This window comes from Schistocerca nitens, chromosome 6 (assembly GCF_023898315.1).
Source record: "Schistocerca nitens isolate TAMUIC-IGC-003100 chromosome 6, iqSchNite1.1, whole genome shotgun sequence".
NCBI classification, from domain to species: domain Eukaryota; kingdom Metazoa; phylum Arthropoda; class Insecta; order Orthoptera; family Acrididae; genus Schistocerca; species Schistocerca nitens.
The window spans coordinates 434,018,708-434,041,294 of NC_064619.1; the positions used below are offsets into that span (position 1 = coordinate 434,018,708).

At 43.1% G+C, this 22,587-nt stretch overlaps 1 protein-coding gene across 1 annotated transcript in view; it reads right to left on the reverse strand.

Moving 5' to 3' along the window:
- Positions 1-22,587, reverse strand: part of LOC126262189 (dystroglycan 1) — a 280,598-nt gene that overhangs the window by 120,816 nt on the left and 137,195 nt on the right. Inside the window, exon 2 of the mRNA XM_049958600.1 lies at positions 13,112-13,163. Coding sequence (XP_049814557.1) covers positions 13,112-13,113 — 2 coding nt within the window. The 5' untranslated portion in view covers positions 13,114-13,163. The remainder of the gene's footprint in view (positions 1-13,111; positions 13,164-22,587) is intronic.

Here is a 22,587-nt window from a genome sequence, read left to right on the forward strand (position 1 = left end):
AGAGAAAGCTTTCGAGAATGCTGAGAGGAATACTGTCTTCGAAATTTTGAAGGAAGCAGGGGTAAAATACAGGTAGCGAAAGGTTATTTACAACTTGTGCAGAAACCAGACGGCAGTTACAAGAGTCGAGGGGCATGAAAGGGAAGCAGCGGTTGAGAAAGGAATGAGATAGCTTTGTAGCCTGTCTGCGATGTTATCTAGTCTGTAAACTGAGCAGTGTCTCTTCAGGTCTCGAAAGACACCAGCACAAAATCTACGCGACATACTACGAGTAAAATCACACATCGGTGGATAGAACATTTCTCGACGTCTGTAGCTCACATTACAACACGAAGGCTGTTTGTGAGGCAGCAAACGTCAATACGTGCGTGCAGTTCAGTGACACGAATCGTCTGGGAAGGCGCGACAGCAATCCGCTTGACAAATCTGTTTGTTGGGTTGCCTATCCGCAGGCGCTAATTAATTCCTCGCGACAGTATGGAGTGGAGCGGAAGGTTAACAGTGGCACCAGCTGTGCCGATCAGTGGCAGATCTGCGACTTAGGAGGTGGCGCCATCGCTGGCCGAAATAGGAGGACCGTGGTGTGTGGGTTAGTTCGCGGCTGCCAGTGCGGGAAGACGGTTAGTGTCCGCTGGGTAAGCGTAGTGCTGCCGGTTTCGAAGTTTCTGATCTGGCGGGAGGCCACTGAGTTGGTTTCGGGACATGTCAGTGCTTATCCTGATTTGATAGCCTAATTTGGATGTGGAGGTGGAGGTGCCATATAACCGTGGCCTGCGGCGGAGATTATTGGACTTCCTTACGGGAGCAATACGGTGACAGACCTACGTCCAGCAAAGGGTTGATGTCTCGCTTCCCGCGCCTGGGTTCCCGGGTTCGATTCCCGGCGGGGTCAGGGATTTTCTCTGCCTCGTGATGACTGGGTGTTGTGTGATGTCCTTAGGTTAGTTAGGTTTAAGTAGTTCTAAGTTCTAGGGGACTGATGACCATAGATGTTAAGTCCCACAGTGCTCAGAGCCATTTGAACCAAAGGGTTGATGCGCTACGTCTACTTATGTGTTCCTAAGTCATATATTTACTGTTTCCAATGGCGGTCTGCATTTACAGTTGCTCAATACCACAGGTCACGCCTTGGTTCAAATGGCTCTGAGCACTATGGGACTTAACATCTGAGGTCATCAGTCCCCTAGAACTTAGAACTACTTAAACCTAACTAACCAAAGGGCATCACACACTTCCATGCCAGAGGCAGGATTCGAACCTGCGACCGTAGCGGTCGCGCGGTTCCAGACTGCAGAGCCTAGAACCGCGCGGCCACACCGGCCGGCCGGTCACACCTTGGTGGGCTAATATGGCGTACAGTATTTTGTGTTCAGCACCAGCACGGTGTGTCTGATTGTTCTAATTGCATTGGCAAGCATACCATGCATATGTACAGAGAAACTGGTCTTTGAGTATGTGAAAGATGTGCCTTCACAAAAATGTTCGAATGTGTGCGAATTCCAAAGGGACCAAACTGCTGAGGTAATCGGTCCCTAGACTTTAACTTATGCTAAGAACAACAACAACAACAACAACAACAACAACCACACACACACACACACACACACACACACACACACACACACACACACACACACACACACACACACACACACACATATTGCTATAAGCATCCCACGTCTTTTGATTAAACTCTGTACGCTGACGGATGTAGGACCTTATTCAAAAATCTTGATGTTATATTATTGCGTAACTTATGACGTGAGGAAGCTGCGTTATTACTATGGGAAAATGAATTAAGGAAGAGGTTATTCTCGTCAACGCTCTCACCGTAACTGTGTTGCGACTTCGGTTATTTCTTGTGCCGATCAGGTATTAGTGGTGTTGGTTTTCAGGAATTAATTATCGTTGCTTTCATATTATCTAAAGAAATGTGTCATGTACAAGTATGACATTCTTGTATGGGTGCTGCATATCCAGTACATGTTGTCAATAGGATGAATCCGACGCTATTTGTCACTCCATGGCGAGCGATGGCAATTTATGTTACCGGCTCTACAGCTGACTGGGGCGCCTCGACTGTGTTGGTCGAGTTTCGGTCATAAGAGATTACATTACTGACTGTTAATCCTTTAGCATTTTACCAAAAACTTTTAAATTATTGTCATTGCTACTTGCCTCCCTTGTGTCCTAGCTGTGTAAACAGTGTTATTAAAACCTTGATTTTAATTTATATCTCATTGGTTACAGAACTTTTTGTCTATTGTACTGGCTGAGTTTGTTTAAATGATTATTGCTGTTTTTAAATTTTTAAGAAACTTCAAAACTTAAGGGAACCATCTATAGTTTTGAATTCAACATCTTTGTTGATTGTTTTCATTTGATCTTTCATTAATTCGTCCACTGGGACATAAAACTAAGAAGAGTGTACTTAATACTGATTGTTAATATCCTAGTAATCTGTTATTATCTCGTGACTATTTAGTTTTAATAAATATTTGAGAGCGTCAATCTCTCTTTTTAACACGAAGTCCTTGTTTCACCTCTCCTTTGGTACACAGCACAACCTATAAATGCAAGCCGTAATTATAAGAATTCTTCCCTTTCGCAGAGTGACGTTCATACCACAGCAAATTCCCATTGGTTTTCTAACAACACACCGTACGGCATATACGTCATACCCTTTCAAGGGTTAAGAGTGATACTAGAAGCTGATGCCGGCCAATAAATTGCAATGCGGCGGTGAACTTGCACTTTAATTACAATTTTCATCTTCATTTTACTGAAAAACTAAATGCATAAACTGTTACGTACGAAGGAGGCTTCAGTAAGGGGAGACGACGCGCAGAACGTATTTTGTATCTGAAACTGGTAATAGCGTATTAGAAACAGAGGAGCAAGAATTTAATGTTGACATTCGTAGACTTCAATGAAGTTTATGATTTGGTAGGTAGACGAACACTGTTTCAAATTTTAGAGTAGATGTGTTTGGATAAAAGAAATCCAATGAACTGACCACAAACACGGTAACATACCCAACACCCAAAGTCAAGTCGGGAGGCTTTCAGAGGCCATAGAGAGTCAGTCAGCGAGACGAAATCTACCCTTCGTTCTTTAACAGTGTTCTTGTAAGGTGGTGATGAAATGGCGACGCGAAATGAAAGGAATGGGTGGAGTACGACAGGAACGCAAGACAAAACGAATACGGGTAGATAGTCTAGCATTCACAGACGATATCGTGATATTGTCTGAATCATTAGAAGAGACTTAACCAAACCTCCCAACTTCAGAGACAAACGGCTAATGCAGGCCTACAGATCGCTATCGAAAAGACTCAGTATATGACAAACATCAAGGCAGTTCCTAGATGCGTGACAATAGAAGGAAGGAAAATACATGAGATCGAGAGATTTAAACACTTAGGAGAAAGAGTAGCAACCACGATTACAAAAAAAGGAAGCAATGGAAGCCCCTAGTAAAAACAATGGATTTAGCATACTGATTATCTATGAACATCTACGTTAGAATATTTCGATCAATGGAAAATTGAGGCATTGCCAGATAGTGATCCGCTCTGGACCCATATACTCAGCAGAAAGTCAACCAAATATGAGCAAGAGTACTTAAGAAAGTGGAACTGTTGGAACGAAAGATTCTCAGGTGGATATTGAGTCCTCGAAGAACAAAAGATGGTCAGTTTAGAAGAGCGAGCCATGAATTGTTTACTAAGATAGAGAGAATCTCGTATACTATCAGGAAAAGAAGGAGAGTGGTCCTCGGACACACCCTTAGAATGGACAAAGGGAATTTAACACAGCACATAATATAGTTTCTTGTCAAAGAGAACCAACAGATGCAAAGGGATCAGGCAGAAATGCGAATACAGGATTCAGAGATAGATAACAGGACGATTTTTAAAACAAAACTGCAGGCTTTCACATGTTTCCAGCACAGAACTAGACCCAGAGCAAAACCATCATGCACAAAAGAGGGAAGAAGGTTGTGAAGTATGAAATTAACAAAATATTTGTCAATGAGGAAGACCAGAAGAAACGAAGCTGGCGCGAATTAACGTAAACAAGAAGTAAAAGAAACCTAAGATAGCCGTTTTTGTGATATGTATACAAAGACCATCATGTTATTGACAAAAACTGTGATTAACAGCGACTGTAGCCTGAACTGCTCCAAATTTATGTGAGAACTGTTAAACACTTTTCAAACTGGACAAACGTATCTAACATTCTTCAACTTCATTCTTCATGTCTACATATTTGCAGCCCACTGCCGCTAAAGGGCTCCGAATTGTAGCGTGAACATGGCACTGTGTAACTATGTTGGCGCGTGAGTAACAGCGTACTATAATTGTGTTTTGAATTCGAAGAGTTCGTCCACATACGGAGCATCCCCTCCTTAAGTATGACAACGCCAATCCACACACGTGCGCTGCGATATCGGCAGCATCCCGACGCCTTGGCTTCAATGTCATCGATCATACTCCACACTGTCTCGACTTGGCCCCATCCGATTTTTTTTCTGTTTCCAAACTCTGAAGAAAACCTTCCAAGACTTCACATTGATGATGATGACACGGTACAAGCAGAGGTAAGGTTGTGGCTAAGTCAATAAAGTCAAATAATCTACAGTGACGTAAACAACAAACTGGTGCCGCGCGGCATCAGCCGAGCGGTCGAAGGCGCTGAAAAAAATGGTTCAAACGGCTCTGAGCACTATGGTCATCAGTTCCCTAGAACTTAGAACTACTTAAACCTAACTAACCTAAGGACATCACACAACACCCAGTCATCACGAGGCAGAGAAAATCTCTGACCCCGCCGGGAATCGAACCCGGGAACCCAGGCGCGGGAAGAAGGCGCCGCAGTCATGGACTGTGCGGCTGGTCCCGGCGGAGGTTCGAGGCCTCCCTTGGGCATGGGTGTGTGTGTTTGTCCTTATGATAATTTAGGTTAAGTAGTGTGTAAGCTTAGGGACTGATGACCTTAGCAGTTAAGTCCCATAAGATTTCACACACATTTGAACATTTTTGAACAAACTGGTTTCTCGTTGGGAGAAATATGTTCGTCGCCAGGGTGATTGTGTTGAGAAATAAGTATGTACGTATGAAGAAGAAAGTTAACAACGTTAGTTTTAATTAAAATGCTTTAAGAGTTTCTACGTAAAAAATTCGGAACCATTAGTTTCAAGCAAGCTCTCGTAATTCGTCCACAGCATTATACTGAGCGGGGTGACCTAGTTCTATATTTTGTGAAGACACTGATTTTACCCACTCTTGTTAGTGTATGTTTTTCACTGTACTACGACCCACGCACTAATCTCTTTCATCGTCACGTGCGTTTATTTAATAGTTTTCACGCATTAACTTTATTACTGTTCTTACGATAATGTACTAGTTGTATTATAAGGGTTTTAATGTAAGTTAGCATATTTTACTTTACAATAGCGTCCTTTAACATTCTTTATTTCTCACTGTTCTTTCACTCCCGCTCCCACAATGCATTTCCCCGTACCAGTTGTTTATGGCGCAAATGTACTTCCATCTCGTCGCACGCGCAACCTGCCTTGTTTTCGTAGTGTTCACACTCTCCGCTTCCCACCAGTCAGCGTGCAGTCCATAACATGACTTGCCATTTTATGTGACTGATTTTATTTCTGGATTTCAACTCTCCTATCTGACAAAGCCCCGATCATAGGGGCCAATATATCTAATGAGTGTACAATGAAGTGCACTGCCAGTATATTTTCTTCTTAAAAGTGTCAGATTGCTTTATTATGTCGGCCGGTGTGGGCGAGCGGTTCTAGGCGCTACAGTCTGCAACCGCGCGACCACTACGGTCGCAGGTTCAAATCTTGCCTCGGGTATGGATGTGTGTGGTGTCCTTAGGTTAGTTAGGTTTAATTAGATTTAAGTTCTAGGGGACTGATGACCTCCGCTGTTCAGTCCTATAGGGCTCAGAGCTATTTGAACCATGTCCTGGTATTACAATTTAAGAACAACAGAATTAAAGTAATTCACATATATAGACATTTACAGACAGACAGGTCTAGAATGTCTAGGATGTCCCAGGTAGTTGGCCGTAGCCTTGCAGTAGGAACCATCCCGCGATTTGAGTGAAATAATTCAGGCTGGGACAGGTATACATCAAAGTGCCACATCCTACCACTGTAGCAAAACAAACCGCACTGAAAGCAATGTTTACTGGAGAGATCCTGAATGCTGCGTAGCACTGAAACTAAAAATATTCGTAATGCACAAGTATAAATATGGAAGCCATCAAACACGCCTGTTAGCTTCAAAGACAGAGGCCCCTTCTGACGCCAATTGGTCGTGGAAGAAGGAAAGTGACGTTACAAAGCGTTGAAGCGCTTTTAACTTTTGTGGCATGACTAAAAGTGGCATTACTCGAGGTGGCGCCACGGGAATCTGGTTGTTTCCACATGCAACTTCGGTGACGCCACTAGAGTGGCATGTGTAAACGCTCGGATTGTGAAAGATGGGAGAGTAACTCAGCCTTGTTCTTTTCAAAGGAACCATCCCAGCATTTCCCTTAAGCGATCTGGGGAAACTACAGGAAGTGTAAATCTGAATAACAGGACTGGGATTTTAATCGCCATCTTCCCGAATGCGAGTCTAGTGCTTTACCGCTGCGCTGCCTGGCTCGGTGCTTTGGTCCCGAATAATCGAAGACAGACTACGCCCGTTGACGGATGAGAGCACTCTGACACGAGCGGCCACGAAGCGGCACAAGATGAATCGCCGCTGTCAAAACCTGCGAAATCCGACACGCACTGCAGATCGGGCCTTTTCGGTTTTTCCGGCGTAATCGGAAGAGTTTTTGCAGCCAATTTGAGAAGAACGGTGCTCAGTCTAATTGGATCCGCAATCGAGTGTAATTGTTCGTGACGGTCGAATTCCGAATCCCTTCATAATGCACGGGGGAAATTGAAAGCGCGACGGATACGGGCGGCGCCGCATACCGGAGAGCGAGAGGGGAGCGTGCAAGTTAATTGCCATTCACGCAGTCAGACACGATACAAAAAGATGAAAGAACGGCGAATTCCGGCGACGAATCGGCAGGACGCGCGACGCGTGGCCAGCCGCGGCCGGATCCACAGGCATCGGGCCGACAGATTGACTGCGTCACGTCAGCTCTTCGCTCCTGTAGCAGCTAATTAAATTTGTCATTTGGCAAAGTTACAATTGAAAATGGGCGAAACTGACAGGGAATGAGAGAGAGAGAGAGAGAGAGAGAGAGAGAGAGAGAGAGAGAGAGAGATCGTGGTACTTTACGCGATTGGATGGAATCCCGACGGTGGCGAGTATTGGGTAGCCGTTTCGCCCGTTTGTGAAGCGGATTCCGATTAACGTAATGCGTTCGGCGCTGCGCCCGCGTGTGAGGGAGAGCACGTCGGCTTGCATTTCGCAGGCGCTACGAAGTCGTTCCCCATCAGAGCACGTCTGCCGATTAACTTCGAGTGATTACTGTCGACGATGCCGAGGAGACGAGGAGTTTTCCGAGGAAAGATTACAAGTGGTTCTCATAATCAAGCTTACAGGGCAATTCGTATCATTTCCTACATTACAAAAAATGGCTCTAAGCACTATAGGACATCTGAGGTCTTCAGTCCCGTAGACGTAGAACTACTTAAACATAACTAAACTAAGGACATTACACACACCCATGCTCGAGGCAGGATTCGAACCTGCGACCGTAGCAGCAGCGCGGTTCGGGACTGAAGGGCCTAGAACCGCTCGGCCACCACGGCCGGCTCCTACAATACGTCTTACGGTGTGTGGCAAAGAGTACTTTGTGTGCCGCTTTGACTTCACCGTTTATCTGTACCAGTCACGGAAGGTCAGTGGGAGGAACGATTATTGGTAAGCCTCCATGTGTGAGCTCGAAACACTCTAATTTTACTTTTACGGTCTTTTCGTGAGATTTACGTAGGCTGAAGACGTATTGGTTGACTCTTCTTGGAACGTACCGACACAATCGGAATTTTAACAGTAAACTCCGTGAGGCAGAACGCCTCTCTTTTAGAGAGTGCCACTGGAGTTAAATGAGCATCTATGTGACGCTTTCGTGCTTATAAGTGAACTTGCAGCGAAACATACTGCTCTTCTTAGCGACTTCTGTATTTCCTTTATCAGTCCTATTTAGTACGGATCCCAGATTCTACATCTACATATATACTCCGCTAGCCACCAAGCGGTGTCTGGCGGAGGGAGAATTCGCACCGAAGTCATATCATATCATCGTCTCCCCCCCCCCCCCCACACACACACACACACACGCCGCACTCTGTTCTACTCGCGGATCGCGCGAGGGAGAAACGACTGTCTGAATGCCTCAGTACGAGCTCTAATTTCCCTTATCTTTGAATGGTGATCATTGCGCGATTTGAAAGTTGGTGGTTCAAATGGCTCTGAGCACTATCCGACTTAACTTCTGAGGTCATCAGTCGCCTAGAACTTAGAACTAATTAAACCTAACTAACCTAAGGACATCACACAGATCCAAGCCCGAGGCAGGATTCGAACCTGCGACCGTAGCGGGCGCTCCGTTCCAGACTGCAGCGCGTAGAACCGCACGGCCACTCCGGCCGGCAAAGTTGGTGGTAATAATATACGCTCTACATCTTCGGTGAAGATCGGATTTCGGAATTTAGTGAGCAGCCCCTTCCGTTTAGCTCGTCTTCTATCTGCAAGTGTGCCCCACTTCAAACTTTCTATGAGATATGTATCGCTCTCGCAATGGATAAATGTACCTATCACGAATCTTGCCTCTCTTCTTTGGACCTTCTCAATCTCTTGAATCAGACCCAACTGGTAAGGGTCCCATATAGACGAACAATACTCTAAGATTGGACGAACTAACGTATTGTAAGCAATTTCCTTTGTTGAAGGACTGCATCGCTTTAAGATTCTACCAATAAACCGCAATCTAGAGTTCGCCTTACCCGTTACTTGTGTAATCTGATCCTTCCATTTGAGATCATTTCGATTAGTCACACCCAGATACTTGACAAATGTCACCGCTTCCCAAGACTGGGCATTTATTTTGTACTCTTACATTAATGGGGATTTTCGCCTTGTTATACGCAGTAGGTTACACTTACTAATATTGAGAGGTAACTGCCAGTCATTACACCACGCACTTATTTCCTGCAAATCCTCACTGATTTGTTCATAAGTTTCGTGTGATACTACTTTTCTGTAGACTACAGCATCATCGGCAAACAGACTAACGCCGCTGTCAGTACCATCAACCATATCGTTTATGTAAATCGTAAAAAGCAGCGGACCTATCACGCTGCCCTGGGACACACCTGAAGTTACGCTTGTTTCTGTTGAAGTCACCTCATTCAGGACGACATACTGCTCTCTGTCTGTTATAAAACTTTCTATCCAACCGCATATGTCATCGGATAGACCGCAAGCGCGCACTTTCTGGCGCAAGTGACAGTGCGGAACTGAGTCCAACGCCTTTCGAAAGACGAGAAATATGGCATCAACCTGGGAGCCGGTATCTAGAGCCTGTTGTATATCATGCACAAAGAGGGCCAGCTGTGTCTCGCATGAACGTGCTAGTTTCTGCAGATGAGCTTCTCAGAGTCTAGAAAGGTCATTACGTCTTAACACAAAATATGTTCCATGATGATTGACGAGCAGTAATCAAGTAGTGGTTGAATGAGGGTATTTTGAGCTACTTCCTTTGCAGGTGGACTATACATCCTGATCTGCCTTACCTGCTCATAGATTTATGTCGCCGTTCCATAGTTTTATGTCGCCGTTCCACCTTAAATTGTTCGGTACACAAATTCAGATACTGAATAGATGTGACTGCAGTACAATAGTTGGAAGTAGTCCTCTAGTCTGACCATCGTGAGCCTTACTGTCTATTACCCGTTACATTTCCAGAATGAAATTTTCATTCTGCAGCGGAATGTTGACTGACAAGACACTTCCTGTTAGATTAAAACTGTGTGCCGGATTGAGGCACAAACTCGGGACTTTTGCCTTTCACGGGCAAGAACTCACCAAGAGAGCTACCCACGCACGACTCACGACCCGTCTACACAGCTTTATTTCCGCCAGTTGGAACGTAGGAGATGAGGTACTGGTGGAAGTAAGGCTGTGAGGACGGGACATTAGTCGTGTTTGGCTAGCTCAGTTGATGAGCACTTGCCCGTGATAGGTAGCGATCCCAAGTTCCAGTCTCGATCCGGTACACAGTTTTTGTCTACAGGAAGTTGTACGCTCCACTTCCATATGTTGAGAGTCAACTGCGAATTGTTGCACGAAGCGTTGGCCCTGTGCGTCTTCCTGCATTATAATACAATTTTCTAGTGTTGCGACTTCTCTGTGTACAACATCATCCGTAGAAAGCCTTATGGTACTTCTGACCGATTTATCCACTACACCATCTTCAACGTCAGGAAAATAGCCTTACGTTACTTCTGATTTTATGCACACTAATATATATATATATATATATATATATATATATATATATATATATATATATATATATATACGAGGCGTGTTTTTTAAGTAAGGTCCGTTGGAACATAAGTACACAACGAAAGGTTTTTTCAAAACAAGCTAATTTATTTTCGGAAAGTACATACTTCACTCTATTTTTCGACATAGTTGCCAAGTTTGTTCAAACACGTATCATACTTCTCAACCAGTCTTAAAACACCCTCTTCATAAACACTTGCCGCCTGCTCCGATAACCAAGAGTTCACTGGTGTTTTCACGTCGTCGTCATCATTGTAACGGTTGCCACTGAGGTGTTGTTTGAGGTGGAGGAACAGATGGTAATCTTTCGGCGCAAGATCAGGACTGTAGGGTGGGCGGTCTAAAACTTCGCAGCCAAAACTGTCCAATAAATCGCGGGTCCGACCTGCAGTGTGAGGTCTTGCATTGTCATGGAGGAGGACAATTCCCTTTTTCAGCATGCCGCGCCTTTTCTTTGAATCGCTCTGCGTAGCTTTCTCCGGTTTTGGCAGTATGCTTCTGCTTTCATAACTATTCCTCGTTGCATGAAGTCGACCAACAAAATATCATGCCTATCCCAAAGCACCGACGCCATGATTTTGCGCTGGGACAGAGTCTGTTTGGCTTTCACCTTTACAAGCGAGTGTGTGTGTCTCCATTCCATGCTCTGTTGCTTCGATTCGGGCGTGATATACGAAACCCATGTTTCGTCTCCAGTTACGATCTGACTCAAGAAGCCGTCACCTTCTTCGTGATAACGAGCCAAGAACTTCGTCAGACACTCAAATCTTTGGTTTTTGTGGTCCTCTGTTAGGAGTTTCGGGACCCAACGGGAGCACAGTTTCCTATTTCTAAACTTTAGGTGTTCAGAAACAATGTTGTAAAGCACTGATATAGACACGTCAGGAAATTTGTTTGAGAGACCTGTTATTGTGAAGCGCCCGTTCTCACGAATCCTCGCTTCAACTGAAGCCACCAAATCGTCTGTAATCAAAGATGGCCGACCGGAGCGGTCCTCCTCATGGAATTTGTCACGGCCATCTCTGAATTCTCGTAGCCACTAACGCACTTTGCTTTCACTCATAACAGTATCACCGTACACTTCGCAAATCTGTCGATGAATTTCTGCATCAGACAGGTTCCTTGCTGACAAACGCCGTATCACTGAGCGGACTGCACACGCGGCGGGCGAGTTGATAGTCTTAAACGTTTTGAAATCACACAACAGAACAGTACAGGTTAGCTACAGAGCTGAAACTGAGCACAGTTGTTCCCGAGGCATGCCGGTACACGACGCACGCGCTCGTTGCGGTATCCACGTGAACTACTAGTGTCTACAACAAAACGGACCTTACTTAAAAAAAAAAAAAAAACACACCCCGTATATACCTAGTGCAAAAAATGGTATAAATGGCTCTGAGAACTATGGGACTTAACTTCTAAGGTCATCAGTCCCCTAGAAATTAGAACTACTTAAACCTAACTAACCTAAGGACATCACACACGTCCATGCCCGAGGCAGGATTCGAACCTGCGACCGTAGCGGTCGCGCGGTTCCGGACTGTAGCGCCTAGAACCGCTTGGCCACCCCGGCCGGCATACCTAGTGCATAACGCTTTTTTTCTAGATTTTGAAGATGGTTTTGTGTTGTTACTATCCGAGGCCTGGACAAAAACCCTGTAGAACTACCACTAATAATAGCAAATTAAGCCTTGAATTAATAAATATCTAACTGTGTATTCTGAAATCGAAGGACGATAGCACCCATGGTTGTTACCGTCAAAAGTCATACACAGAATAAATAGCTTGTCAGTTACACTAAAAAAAAAAGGAAAAAGGCGGGCTTTCAAGAGCGTATTAGAAATGTCCCACATCAGTTTTGCGTTCGGATAGGTAGGAACTCGTCACATCAATTCATTTTAACAAGTCTCCAAATTCGAAGTACGAATCACACGCTGAAGTAGTTTAAACACGCATCGATATAATTTCTCGTATTTGTACAGTAGCTGCTAGCGAAGTAACGATCTGCGATATAAAGGGCATCCCTCCCAAAAGTCGCCAGGTACATTTTCTCCAAATACAACACATGACTATTTCAGTTTACAATATTTTAAATGAACCGCCGGCCGGTGTGGCCGAGCGGTTCTAGGCGCTTCAGTCTGGAACCGCGCGACCGCTACGGTCGAGGGTTCGAATCCTGCCTCGGGCATGGATGTGTCTGATGTCCTTAGGTTAGTTAAGTTCAACTACTTCTACGTTCTAGGGGACTGATGGCCTCAGATGCTAAGTCCCATTTTAAATGAACTGAATCTGTTCTGGTGAGTGCGGCTGCCCTCTGATAGTGTCCTCTTTCTGCAATGTTTTTCAATACGATTGGAGGTAAAATCTGCCCCCCCCCCCAACCCCCCCATCACATCTTACAATTCTGGAGCGTGGTTGTCTTCTCAGCTGCATCTGCATTCAACAGTATTCCGAAGTAGACAGATGGGTTGGCTATTAAAGTAAATTAATACGGTCACTATAAGCGGACCGTTACCGAGTGTGTTCAGGTCACCACACAGTACAAGGTAGTAACTGACAGTAGGTACTTACATTACAGGTATGACGGTAGTAGTTGCAGCAGGTGCGGCCTGTGGCGGCTCACCTGTAACAGAAGACGGGTCGGTCGTGAGACGATGCGCTGCGTGAGGAACGCTAGGCTATACTGTACTGGAGCCTGTCAGGGGGGACACACAGGACCAGCGAGAGCCCCCCTCTCTTCCTGTGAGTCAGCGCCCGCGGCCTCTACTCTCCATGCCCCACACACCTCGCGCCCCAGGTGTCTGTGTTTCCTCCCACCCTGACCACAGCCGCCCTCTCTGGGATTCCGCCCTCCGCGTCAAACAACGAACGGATTTCCGCTCTTCCCAACAGGTGCTTTTCAGTGATTCATTTTGGCCAACTGGCACATGTCGGGCATGCAGCAAAGTATCGAACTGCGACGTAGATGGCGTCCGTTCCTCCTAAGCCTCGTCAGGTTCATTTTCGCTGGGTGTTTCGGCAGATAATTGTAATTTCGTTTTCCAATGTGTGGCTGGAGGCAGCTCAGACAAATAAGACTCATTGTATCTCTCATGCAGCGCCCTACGTAGCCGGAAAACGTCGCTTAGTTATCTGTTACGAACAAAACGAATTTTAGCGCGGAATTTTACTTGTCCACACTCGATATAGAGGCCCCCAATTAATATAGTGAACACGGTGGGTCATGAACTGCAGATTAAAACTGAAGAAACTGCAAAAAGGTGGGAATTTAAGGAGATGGGACCTGGATAAACTGACTAAACCAAAGGCTGTAGAGAGTATCAGAGAGAGCATTAGGGATCGATTGACAAGAATGGGGGCAAGAAATACAGTAGAAGAAGAATGGGTAGCTTTGAGAGATGAAATAGTGAAGGCAGCAGAGGATCAAGTAGGTAAAAAGACGAGGGCAAGTAGAAATCCTTGGGTAACAGAAGAAATATTGAATTTAATTGATGAAAGAAAATATAAAAATGCAGTAAATGAAGCACGCAAAAAGGAATACAAACGTCTCAAAAATGAGATCGACAGGAAGTGCAAAATGGCTAAGCAGGGATGGCTACAGGACAAATGTAAGGAGGTAGAGGCATATATCACTAGGGGTAAGATAGATACTGCCTACAGCAAAGTTAAAGAGACCTTTGGAGAAGAGAGAACCACTTGTATGAATATCAAGAGCTCAGATGGAAGCCCAGTTCTAAGCAAAGAAGGGAAAGCAGAAAGGTGGAAGGAGTATATAGAAGGTCTATACAAAGGCGATGTACTTGAGGACAATATTATGGAAATGGAAGAGGATGTAGATGAAGATGAAATGGGAGATATGATATTGCAGTCGAAACAAGGCCCCGGGAGTAGAAAATATTCCATTAGAACTACTGATAACCTTGGGAGAGCCAGCCCTGACAAAACTCTACCATCTGGTAAGCAAGATGTATGACACAGGCGAAATACCCTCAGACTTCAAGAAGAATAGAATAATTCCAATCCCAAAGAAAGCAGGTGATGACAGGTGTGAAAATTACCAAACTATCTGTTTAGTAAGTCACGGCTGCAAAATACTAACACGAATTCTTTACAGACGAATGGAAAAACTGGTAGAAGCCGACCTCGGGGAAGATCAGTTTGGATTCCGTAGAAATGTTGGAACACGTGAGGCAATACTGACCCCACGACTTATCTTAGAAAATAGATTAAGGAAAGGCAAACCTACGTTTCTAGCATTTGTAGACTTAGAGAAAGCTTTTGACAATGTTGACTGGAATACTCTCTTTCAAATTCTGAAGGTGGCAGGGGTAAAATACAGGGAGCGAAAGGCTATTTACAATTTGTACAGAAACCAGATGGCAGTTGTTAGAGTCGAGGGACATGAAAGGGAAGCAGTGGTTGGGAAGGGAGTGAGACAGGGTTGTAGCCTCTCCCCGACGTTATTCAATCTGTATATTGAGCAAGCAGTAAAGGAAACAAAAGAAAAATACGGACTAGGTATTAAAATCCATGGAGAAGAAATAAAAACTTTGAGGTTCGCCGATGACATTGTAATTCTATCAGAGACTGAAAAGGACCTGGAAGAGCAGCTGAATACAATGGACAGTGTCTTGAAAGGAGGATATAAGATGAACATCAACAAAAGCAAAACGAGGATAATGGAACGTAGTCGAATTAAGTCGGGTGATGCTGAGGGGAATTAGATTAGGAAATGAGACACTTAAAGTAGTAAAGGAGTTTTGATATTGGGGAAGCAAAATAACTAGTGGTGGTCGAAGTAGAGAGGATATAAAATGTAGACTGGCAATGGCAAGGAAAGCGTTTCTGAAGAAGGGAAATTTGTTAATATTGAATATAGATTTAAGTGTCAGGAAGTCATTTTTGGAAGTATTTGTATGGAGTGTAGCCATGTATGGAAGTGAAACATGGACGAGAAGAAAATAGAAGCTTCCGAAATGTGGTGCTACAAAAGAATGCTGAAGATGAGATGGGTAGATCACATAACTAATGAGGAGATATTGAATAGATTTGGGGAGAAGACAAATTTGTGGCACAACTGGACTAGAAGAAGGGATCGGTTGGTAGGATATGTTCTGAGGCATCAAGGGATCACCAATTTAGTATTGGAGAGCAGCGTGGAGGGTAAAAATCGTAGGAGGAGACCAAGAGCAGATCCATAAGGATGTAGGTAGCAGTAGGTACTGGGAGATGAAGAAGCTTGCACAGGATAGAGTAGCATGGAGAGCTGCATCAAACCAGTCTCTGGACTGAAGACCATAACAACATAACGCGGTGGGGAAAATAAAAGTGGCCCGGACTAGTGGATACAGTTGGACGTGAATTTGTGCAGCATTAACGGAGGAGGAAAAGACCTACAGTTACTTCCATCAGGTTGGAGCAACTGGCCATACAGCCGGCCGAACCTTCGAGCACTTTTACACAGTCTTCGTGCTTCACAGGGTTGTTAGCAGAAGTCAGTCTGGTCGCAGCCCTAGCTGGCCAAGCAGGTCACTTAATCTGTCAGTGTACGATTACTTCGTGTATGGTGCTCTCAAGTCTAAGGTGTATCGCAACAACCCTGTCTTCAAGAACTGCAGCTAGACATTTCGGATGAGACAGCAGCAATTCCAGCCGGCCACCTTCGATCAGCCTTTAGCAACTTGCTGACCAGGGGCCCAAAGTGCCGAGAGATGAATGGTGGTCACTTTCAACGTCTTTCGTAATCAGGTTAGTACTGTATTTCCTTTCCTCTGCTGTGTTTCTCTGTAGCCTCGAACACTGTTCCCTGGGTCACTTTTTTGCCCCAACCTGTGTTAACAGCAACATTAAAGAACCGATCAGCGGCTGCTCGAGTACAGGTTCAAAAAAATGGTTCAAATGGCTCTCAGCACTATGGGACGTAACATCTATGGTCATCAGTCCCCTAGAACTTAGAACTACTTAAACCTAACTAACCTAAGGACATCACACAACACCCAGCCATCACGAGGCAGAGAAAATCCCTGACCCCGCCGGGAATCGAACCCGGGAACCCGGGCTCGAGTACAGGTTATCATTCGTGTTTCACTGCCCCTATTAACATATACCGATAAAACGAATAATGGAACAGACTAATTTGGCACTTCTCTATGAATAAACACGCAAAATCCCGCGTTAATAATAATTTTGTTCGTAACAGGAAACAAACCAACGTATTCCGTCGACAATGGGCGTCGCATGAAAGACGTGACGAGGATTATTTGTCTGGGCTGACTTCAGCTACACATGGCAAAAACGAAATTGAAAATATCTGCCCAAGCACTAGAGAAAATGATCCTGAGGACTCTTGGGACACCTGGTATACCGAAGGTAGAGGTGCGGTATGGGACATTTCACATTCATAATCTAGGTGATAAATTTACAGTACTTTAAGAAATATTGTTTTTCGACAAAACAAGAATTATTCGGGTGGCCGCAACATTTTCCTGAAACTGGTGCTAATCATCATTCATGCTATGAATTTATGTTCGCAGGCGCATAAAATGCATTTAAAAAAATGCTTAGTGTCAGATACAGCAAGGCACTTTGAGTTGAAGGAAACGTGTAATAATTTGAAAAAGAGATTGTAAGATGAACATCAACAAAAGAGCAAAAGTTTATTTGATTAAATGAACTTAAAGTGGCTGAAAATATAATGAATAGAGAGAAGCATACGAGCGGTAATATTTGAGGGGTAATGTAATGTAGTCGACTTAAACCAGGTAATGTTGAAGAAATTACATTAGGAAATGACACACTGAACGCAGTGGATTAATTTTTCTATTAAGGCAGTAAAGTAAAGGCAAGAGTTGAGGCAGAGAGGGTATAAAATTTTGTCAATAAAACCGTCTATATCGCTAAATAGAGTAAAGTGTCCCAATATGGGGTAGCTATGATTTTATCCCATATTGCTAATATCATTAAGAATTAATCCTACTTTTACACATATATTAAGTATGGGATTTTAAGATTAGGTTTATTTTGCTTTTAGCTTCTAAATGTAAAATCATTCTTTTATGATTTATTTTTAGAGAATTCCAAGAGCAGTTCTCAATATGGGGGTGACTGCTGTTATATGGTACCATCTTTTCGAAAAATTTTCAGTTAGAAATATGACAATAAAATCAGTATTACTAGAAATAGTTTAACACAATTTCCATAAGCAGATAATGCACTGTTTTAAATTCTTCAGTCACAAAAAGCAAACAATTAAATGAAAATTATTTTCTTAGTTTAAACTGAATAAAATAAATGAAAGAAAAACAACTAAAATGATCACATGGGGTTTATAATTCAATAGTTTGCACTTCAAGCACATGAAATTCTTTTTCGGTTTACCTGCACAGTTTATGTGAGCCCATTTCAGGCATTTTTTTTTTTACAACGGATCCCCTCTTCACCTGGCCGATCATCTCAAAACAACCTTGCACAATACACACACAGTCCGCATCAACGCCCTCTTCGCTTTCATTTCCCCCATCACCAGCCTCTGACAGAGAAGACAATTCTTAATCTTCAGAAGAAGATGAAGTTGGAAGATCTAGAGATTTTCTTCCTCTTTTCTGCATTTGCTTAGCAGGGCTAGTTGACCTCTGTGCATAGGGATCGTTCTGCGTAATATTTAGGTGCCATTTAGTCTGTGTAAGCCTTTCAGTTTTTTTTTTTAAATTATAAGCCCTTACGATGTTGTTCATTTGAGGCCTTTCGGGTTGGTATTTATGTGTTGATCAGGTTATGATCTTCGCAGAGCCTGCTGTAGGACTTCCTTGGCCAGCGGTATTGTAAATAGAGGGCAGAGAACTCAAGTCTGCAGATCACACCAACCAAGTCGACGAATGGATTTGTGATCCTCTGATTACCCCAAAAAATCGCTCCTCCATTAACAGGCAATGCCTTACCAAGTCATATTCAAGATCCGGTGGAAATATAGGCTTTCTTCCCACTCCATAATTTTGTAATACTATCTTCATTGTCAGATTCTCGCCTTTGCTTTAAATGCCTTTCTAACGTTGTTTGTGGTACACAGAAATGTCTAGTAGCTTTTAAGTAGCCTATTTATTTCCTTAAAACGGCTTACATAGATCCTTTCATTTGGTCTTTACCGCAAGCCTTTCTTTTCTTCAGTGAAGCCATCTAATAAGGAAAAAATATATATTACACTGTATTATATATTGTAATACGGTATATCTTTATTTCAAAAATATTATAAAGAACGTATTCGACCATAAAAATAAATTTCTAAATAAGCTCCTGCAAATGTGGGGTACCCCATTTTGTATCCATATTAAGCTTCCCACCATCTTCACTTTCCTTCGTAACCAAATGCTATACAGATGCACGAAAGTGAATACTGAAATATCATGTACTTACGATTAAAACGAAATAAATAAAGTACTTATGAAGTCAATATGCCCAAACAACGATGCAGCTTGATTTCCGTGACACCACAAAAATTTTTCAGATGGCAAATACAAGCGAACGGATGCAACCTAAACAAACTACAGCTCATAAACTGCTTCCGGTCATAAGATGGTATAGGGCTCATATAGAGCAAGTTCAGATACTTGCCAGTAGATGTCTGGTGCCAACAGTAGTAATAACTAGGTACCCTACATTAGGCGGTTTCTTCGTATTATGAGACTTTACCCTTTGCAGGACCTTAAAAAAGTGTTTGATATTTTGGGAGGTATGGACCAAAGTAGACAAAAGTGCCCAATAAACATGGGTTGTAAAATGCATGCCTGAAGAGCTACGAGCTAATTCAAGATCTTTCCTATTACGAGCGATCTACAGAATGCAGTAAACAAATGAGAACACATCCCTCTGTTATTGTTCATTGGTACAGCATCCAGTAAATACCTGTTACTGTTGTTACTGTACACCGTATTCACATTTCTGGCCAAGTGCAGCACATACACGATGTCTGCCATTTCCAATCTGGAACAATAAGCTTCCATTAGGCTGGTAAGTGTAATGATAAAACTGCAACGTGAAAGCATTTCACAGACTCATCAAAACAGTAACTACTTCTATTAGAACTGTGTATGCGCTGAACATACCGAGAACTGTGAATACGGCTTACAGTAAGGAACACTAACATAAGTTACGGCATGCTGTATCCATGGCCAATAAGGGAGGAATGTGTCATTTGTTTACTGTATTGCACATCGTTTGTAATAGCAAAGAGCCTGCAGTGGAAGAAATGTGTTTCACAGTAGAGAAGATGCACTACTTATAGCTCTTAAGGTATACATTGTAGAGCCCACGTTTACTGGACATGTTTTCTTGTTTTGGTCCGTATTACCATTACTCAAAATATGGAATGCAACACTCTTACTTCTCTAGCGACCTGTCCCAGATAAGCGCCACTACCACTAGCAATGGAAGTCTATCGGCTCGAGCAATAATTTGGCTTTATGTACCACCGGCATTAGGGTGATGAAAGCATTCGATTGTGTTACCCTTAGTTTGTCACTATCGGACTTTATACTCGTAAATGTACATAACGTTCCTCAATGAAATGGGCGAAACAATACGCAAAATCACAATAGGGGTATTTCGCGAAAGCAGTATCTGGATAATCCGCAGAATCGCATTCTTGAGCTGCAAAATCAATTTGCCACTTGAATCACATTCTTGAATTCACTAACATCTGAGGGAGTATTGTACCAGTCTGTTGCCAATAATATTGAACCATATGCCGATACAGTGAAGCGTGCAGCCGGTATCGAACAACAGAATACATTTTCATTACGAAAATTCTGTTTCTTAATTTAATGTCGAAGTCGCTGTAGAAAGTCCTTATAGATTCAGTTATCCTACTTGCGCATATTTTATATTGTCGGTAGAAATATGCGTCCAAAGGCTGTACGTATTTGTTGTCTTTGGCAGAATGGCCTTGCATTCAATGTCGTTACCAGCAAATGAATCATTTGCTGTTGGTGTGTCCTCATCAGCACTACAACAATCACGAAGTAGTTTACATTCCTGGATATTTGCAACACTCTTATAAAAGTACTAAGGACAAAGAATTTTAAACGGTCTTCTGACATTTTCCCACTTGTGCTAGCCAACATATGTGTCTACAGTGTAAGACTGTCCTCAATAAGCCGGCCGCGGTGGTCTAGCGGTTCTAGGCGCTCAGTCCGGAACCGCGCGACTGCTACGGTCGCAGGTTCGAATCCTGCCTCTGGCATGGATGTGTGTGATGTCCTTAGGTTAGTTAGGTTTAAGTAGTTCTAAGTTCTAGGGGACTGATGACCTCAGATGTTAAGTCCCATAGTGCTCAGAGCCATTTGAACCATATTGTCCTCAATACCTTTTTAACTTTCGGGACGAAATTATTTTCCTGAACATAAATGCACACATTTTCTGTTAGGTGTCCACTGATTGGAAGTCCGAAATCTATTGTGTAACTATGAGTAGTATTGTGTGCATATTGGGCCAACGCAACTGCTGATTTTTCCCTTTTTTAGAAAGTGTCACACCAAAAGGTACTTCGCAATTAAATCCACTTTGAACGATGTTCCGAATGCCAGTGTGGGTGTATCTGAAAATTTACAGTTTTCTTAATTGTTTGACAAAACGGGCCTCAGACTGCCGAATACCTTGGTCTTTCTGTACATCTCCGAATGTCATGAAAGCAGTGATACGTCCACGGGACCTACTGCGTTTTTTCTTGAGGCTTGCTTCGAAAGCGGCACAACATTTACACTTTCTGTGCCCCATTTCCTTTGTTTTCGGCATTACCCAGATTTTCGGATGCCAGTAATGGCCACATTTTCCTTCATTCCTTGCTATGTCAAATTGAGACAGAATCCGTTGTTTTATCTCCAGTTCTCGATTTTTTTTTTTGTCGAAATGGATGTTCATTATGTATTTTTTTTCCGTATAGTTAAATATTACTTTGACGTTCAGTGCTCTTCTTATTGAAGGGCGTCTCGTCAGTAATGGGCTATAGGTCGCAACTTTACGTGGAGGTGTATGGTAGTTATCATGAATACACTGAAAACGTTCTTCCAAAAATTTTGTTATAATAACAACAGTGGATTTGCTTTCTGGTGAAGGTTCATAGTCACCAGAACTGTTAGCTTCTGTTTGAGGAGTACTCTTTACATCACTGTCACCAAGACTACAATCTTTAACGCTATTAATCGTTATCTATAATGTCGTTTTATTCATCCACTATTCTATCTAACGTAACTTCAACTGAGCTGTCAAAAGAATATTCATGTTTCTAAATAATCAGAGCCACCAAACCGAAAGTGTCATCATGTCCTACACCATCCACCGTTGGATAACGCCTTCTTATCTTAGATGCCACAATACTTGAAAGGTTCCAAACGTTAACTGTTCCGCTCATTTTTACTGTATATGTATGATAGTACTGACACATGTACACTGAACACTTCACCTATCTGCTGAGATAAATGGTTTACTGACATGTCAAACCCCCCTCCATCAAGACCGTAAGCGCTGCTATGTGCAAACCAAGAGCAAAACAATCACACGCCATCACGGGAATGGTTAGAAGTGTGGAATCGTTTTGTGCATAAACGTTTAAAAACAAATTCATTTTCGTACGGAGAGATGTCCCTTTTAAGTATCGAAGGCGTGGTCGATTTGTCTGGCGATAATAAACTGTACACAAAAACCTTCTCCTTCATCAGTATATTTATTATTGATTACCGTATCAAAATCCCTAAAGCAGTTGATGAGCTTAGCATTCACATATGGCCAGAGAAACACAACGAGGACTTTAAATTATTTATATACACATCAAAAAAAGTTTTGCATCACCTCGGTTCCGAGAGTTCCGGAACCTATACAGAAAATTGGATGGGAGATCAACATAAACTTCATTTCTGCCCTTTTTATTGCTCATGAAAACCACACATTGCACGTTGTACCGCTACGCAGCGAGACCTTCAGAGCTCGTGGTCCAGATTGCTGTACACACCGGTACCTCTAATACCAAGTAGCACGTCCTCTTGATTTGATGCACGCGT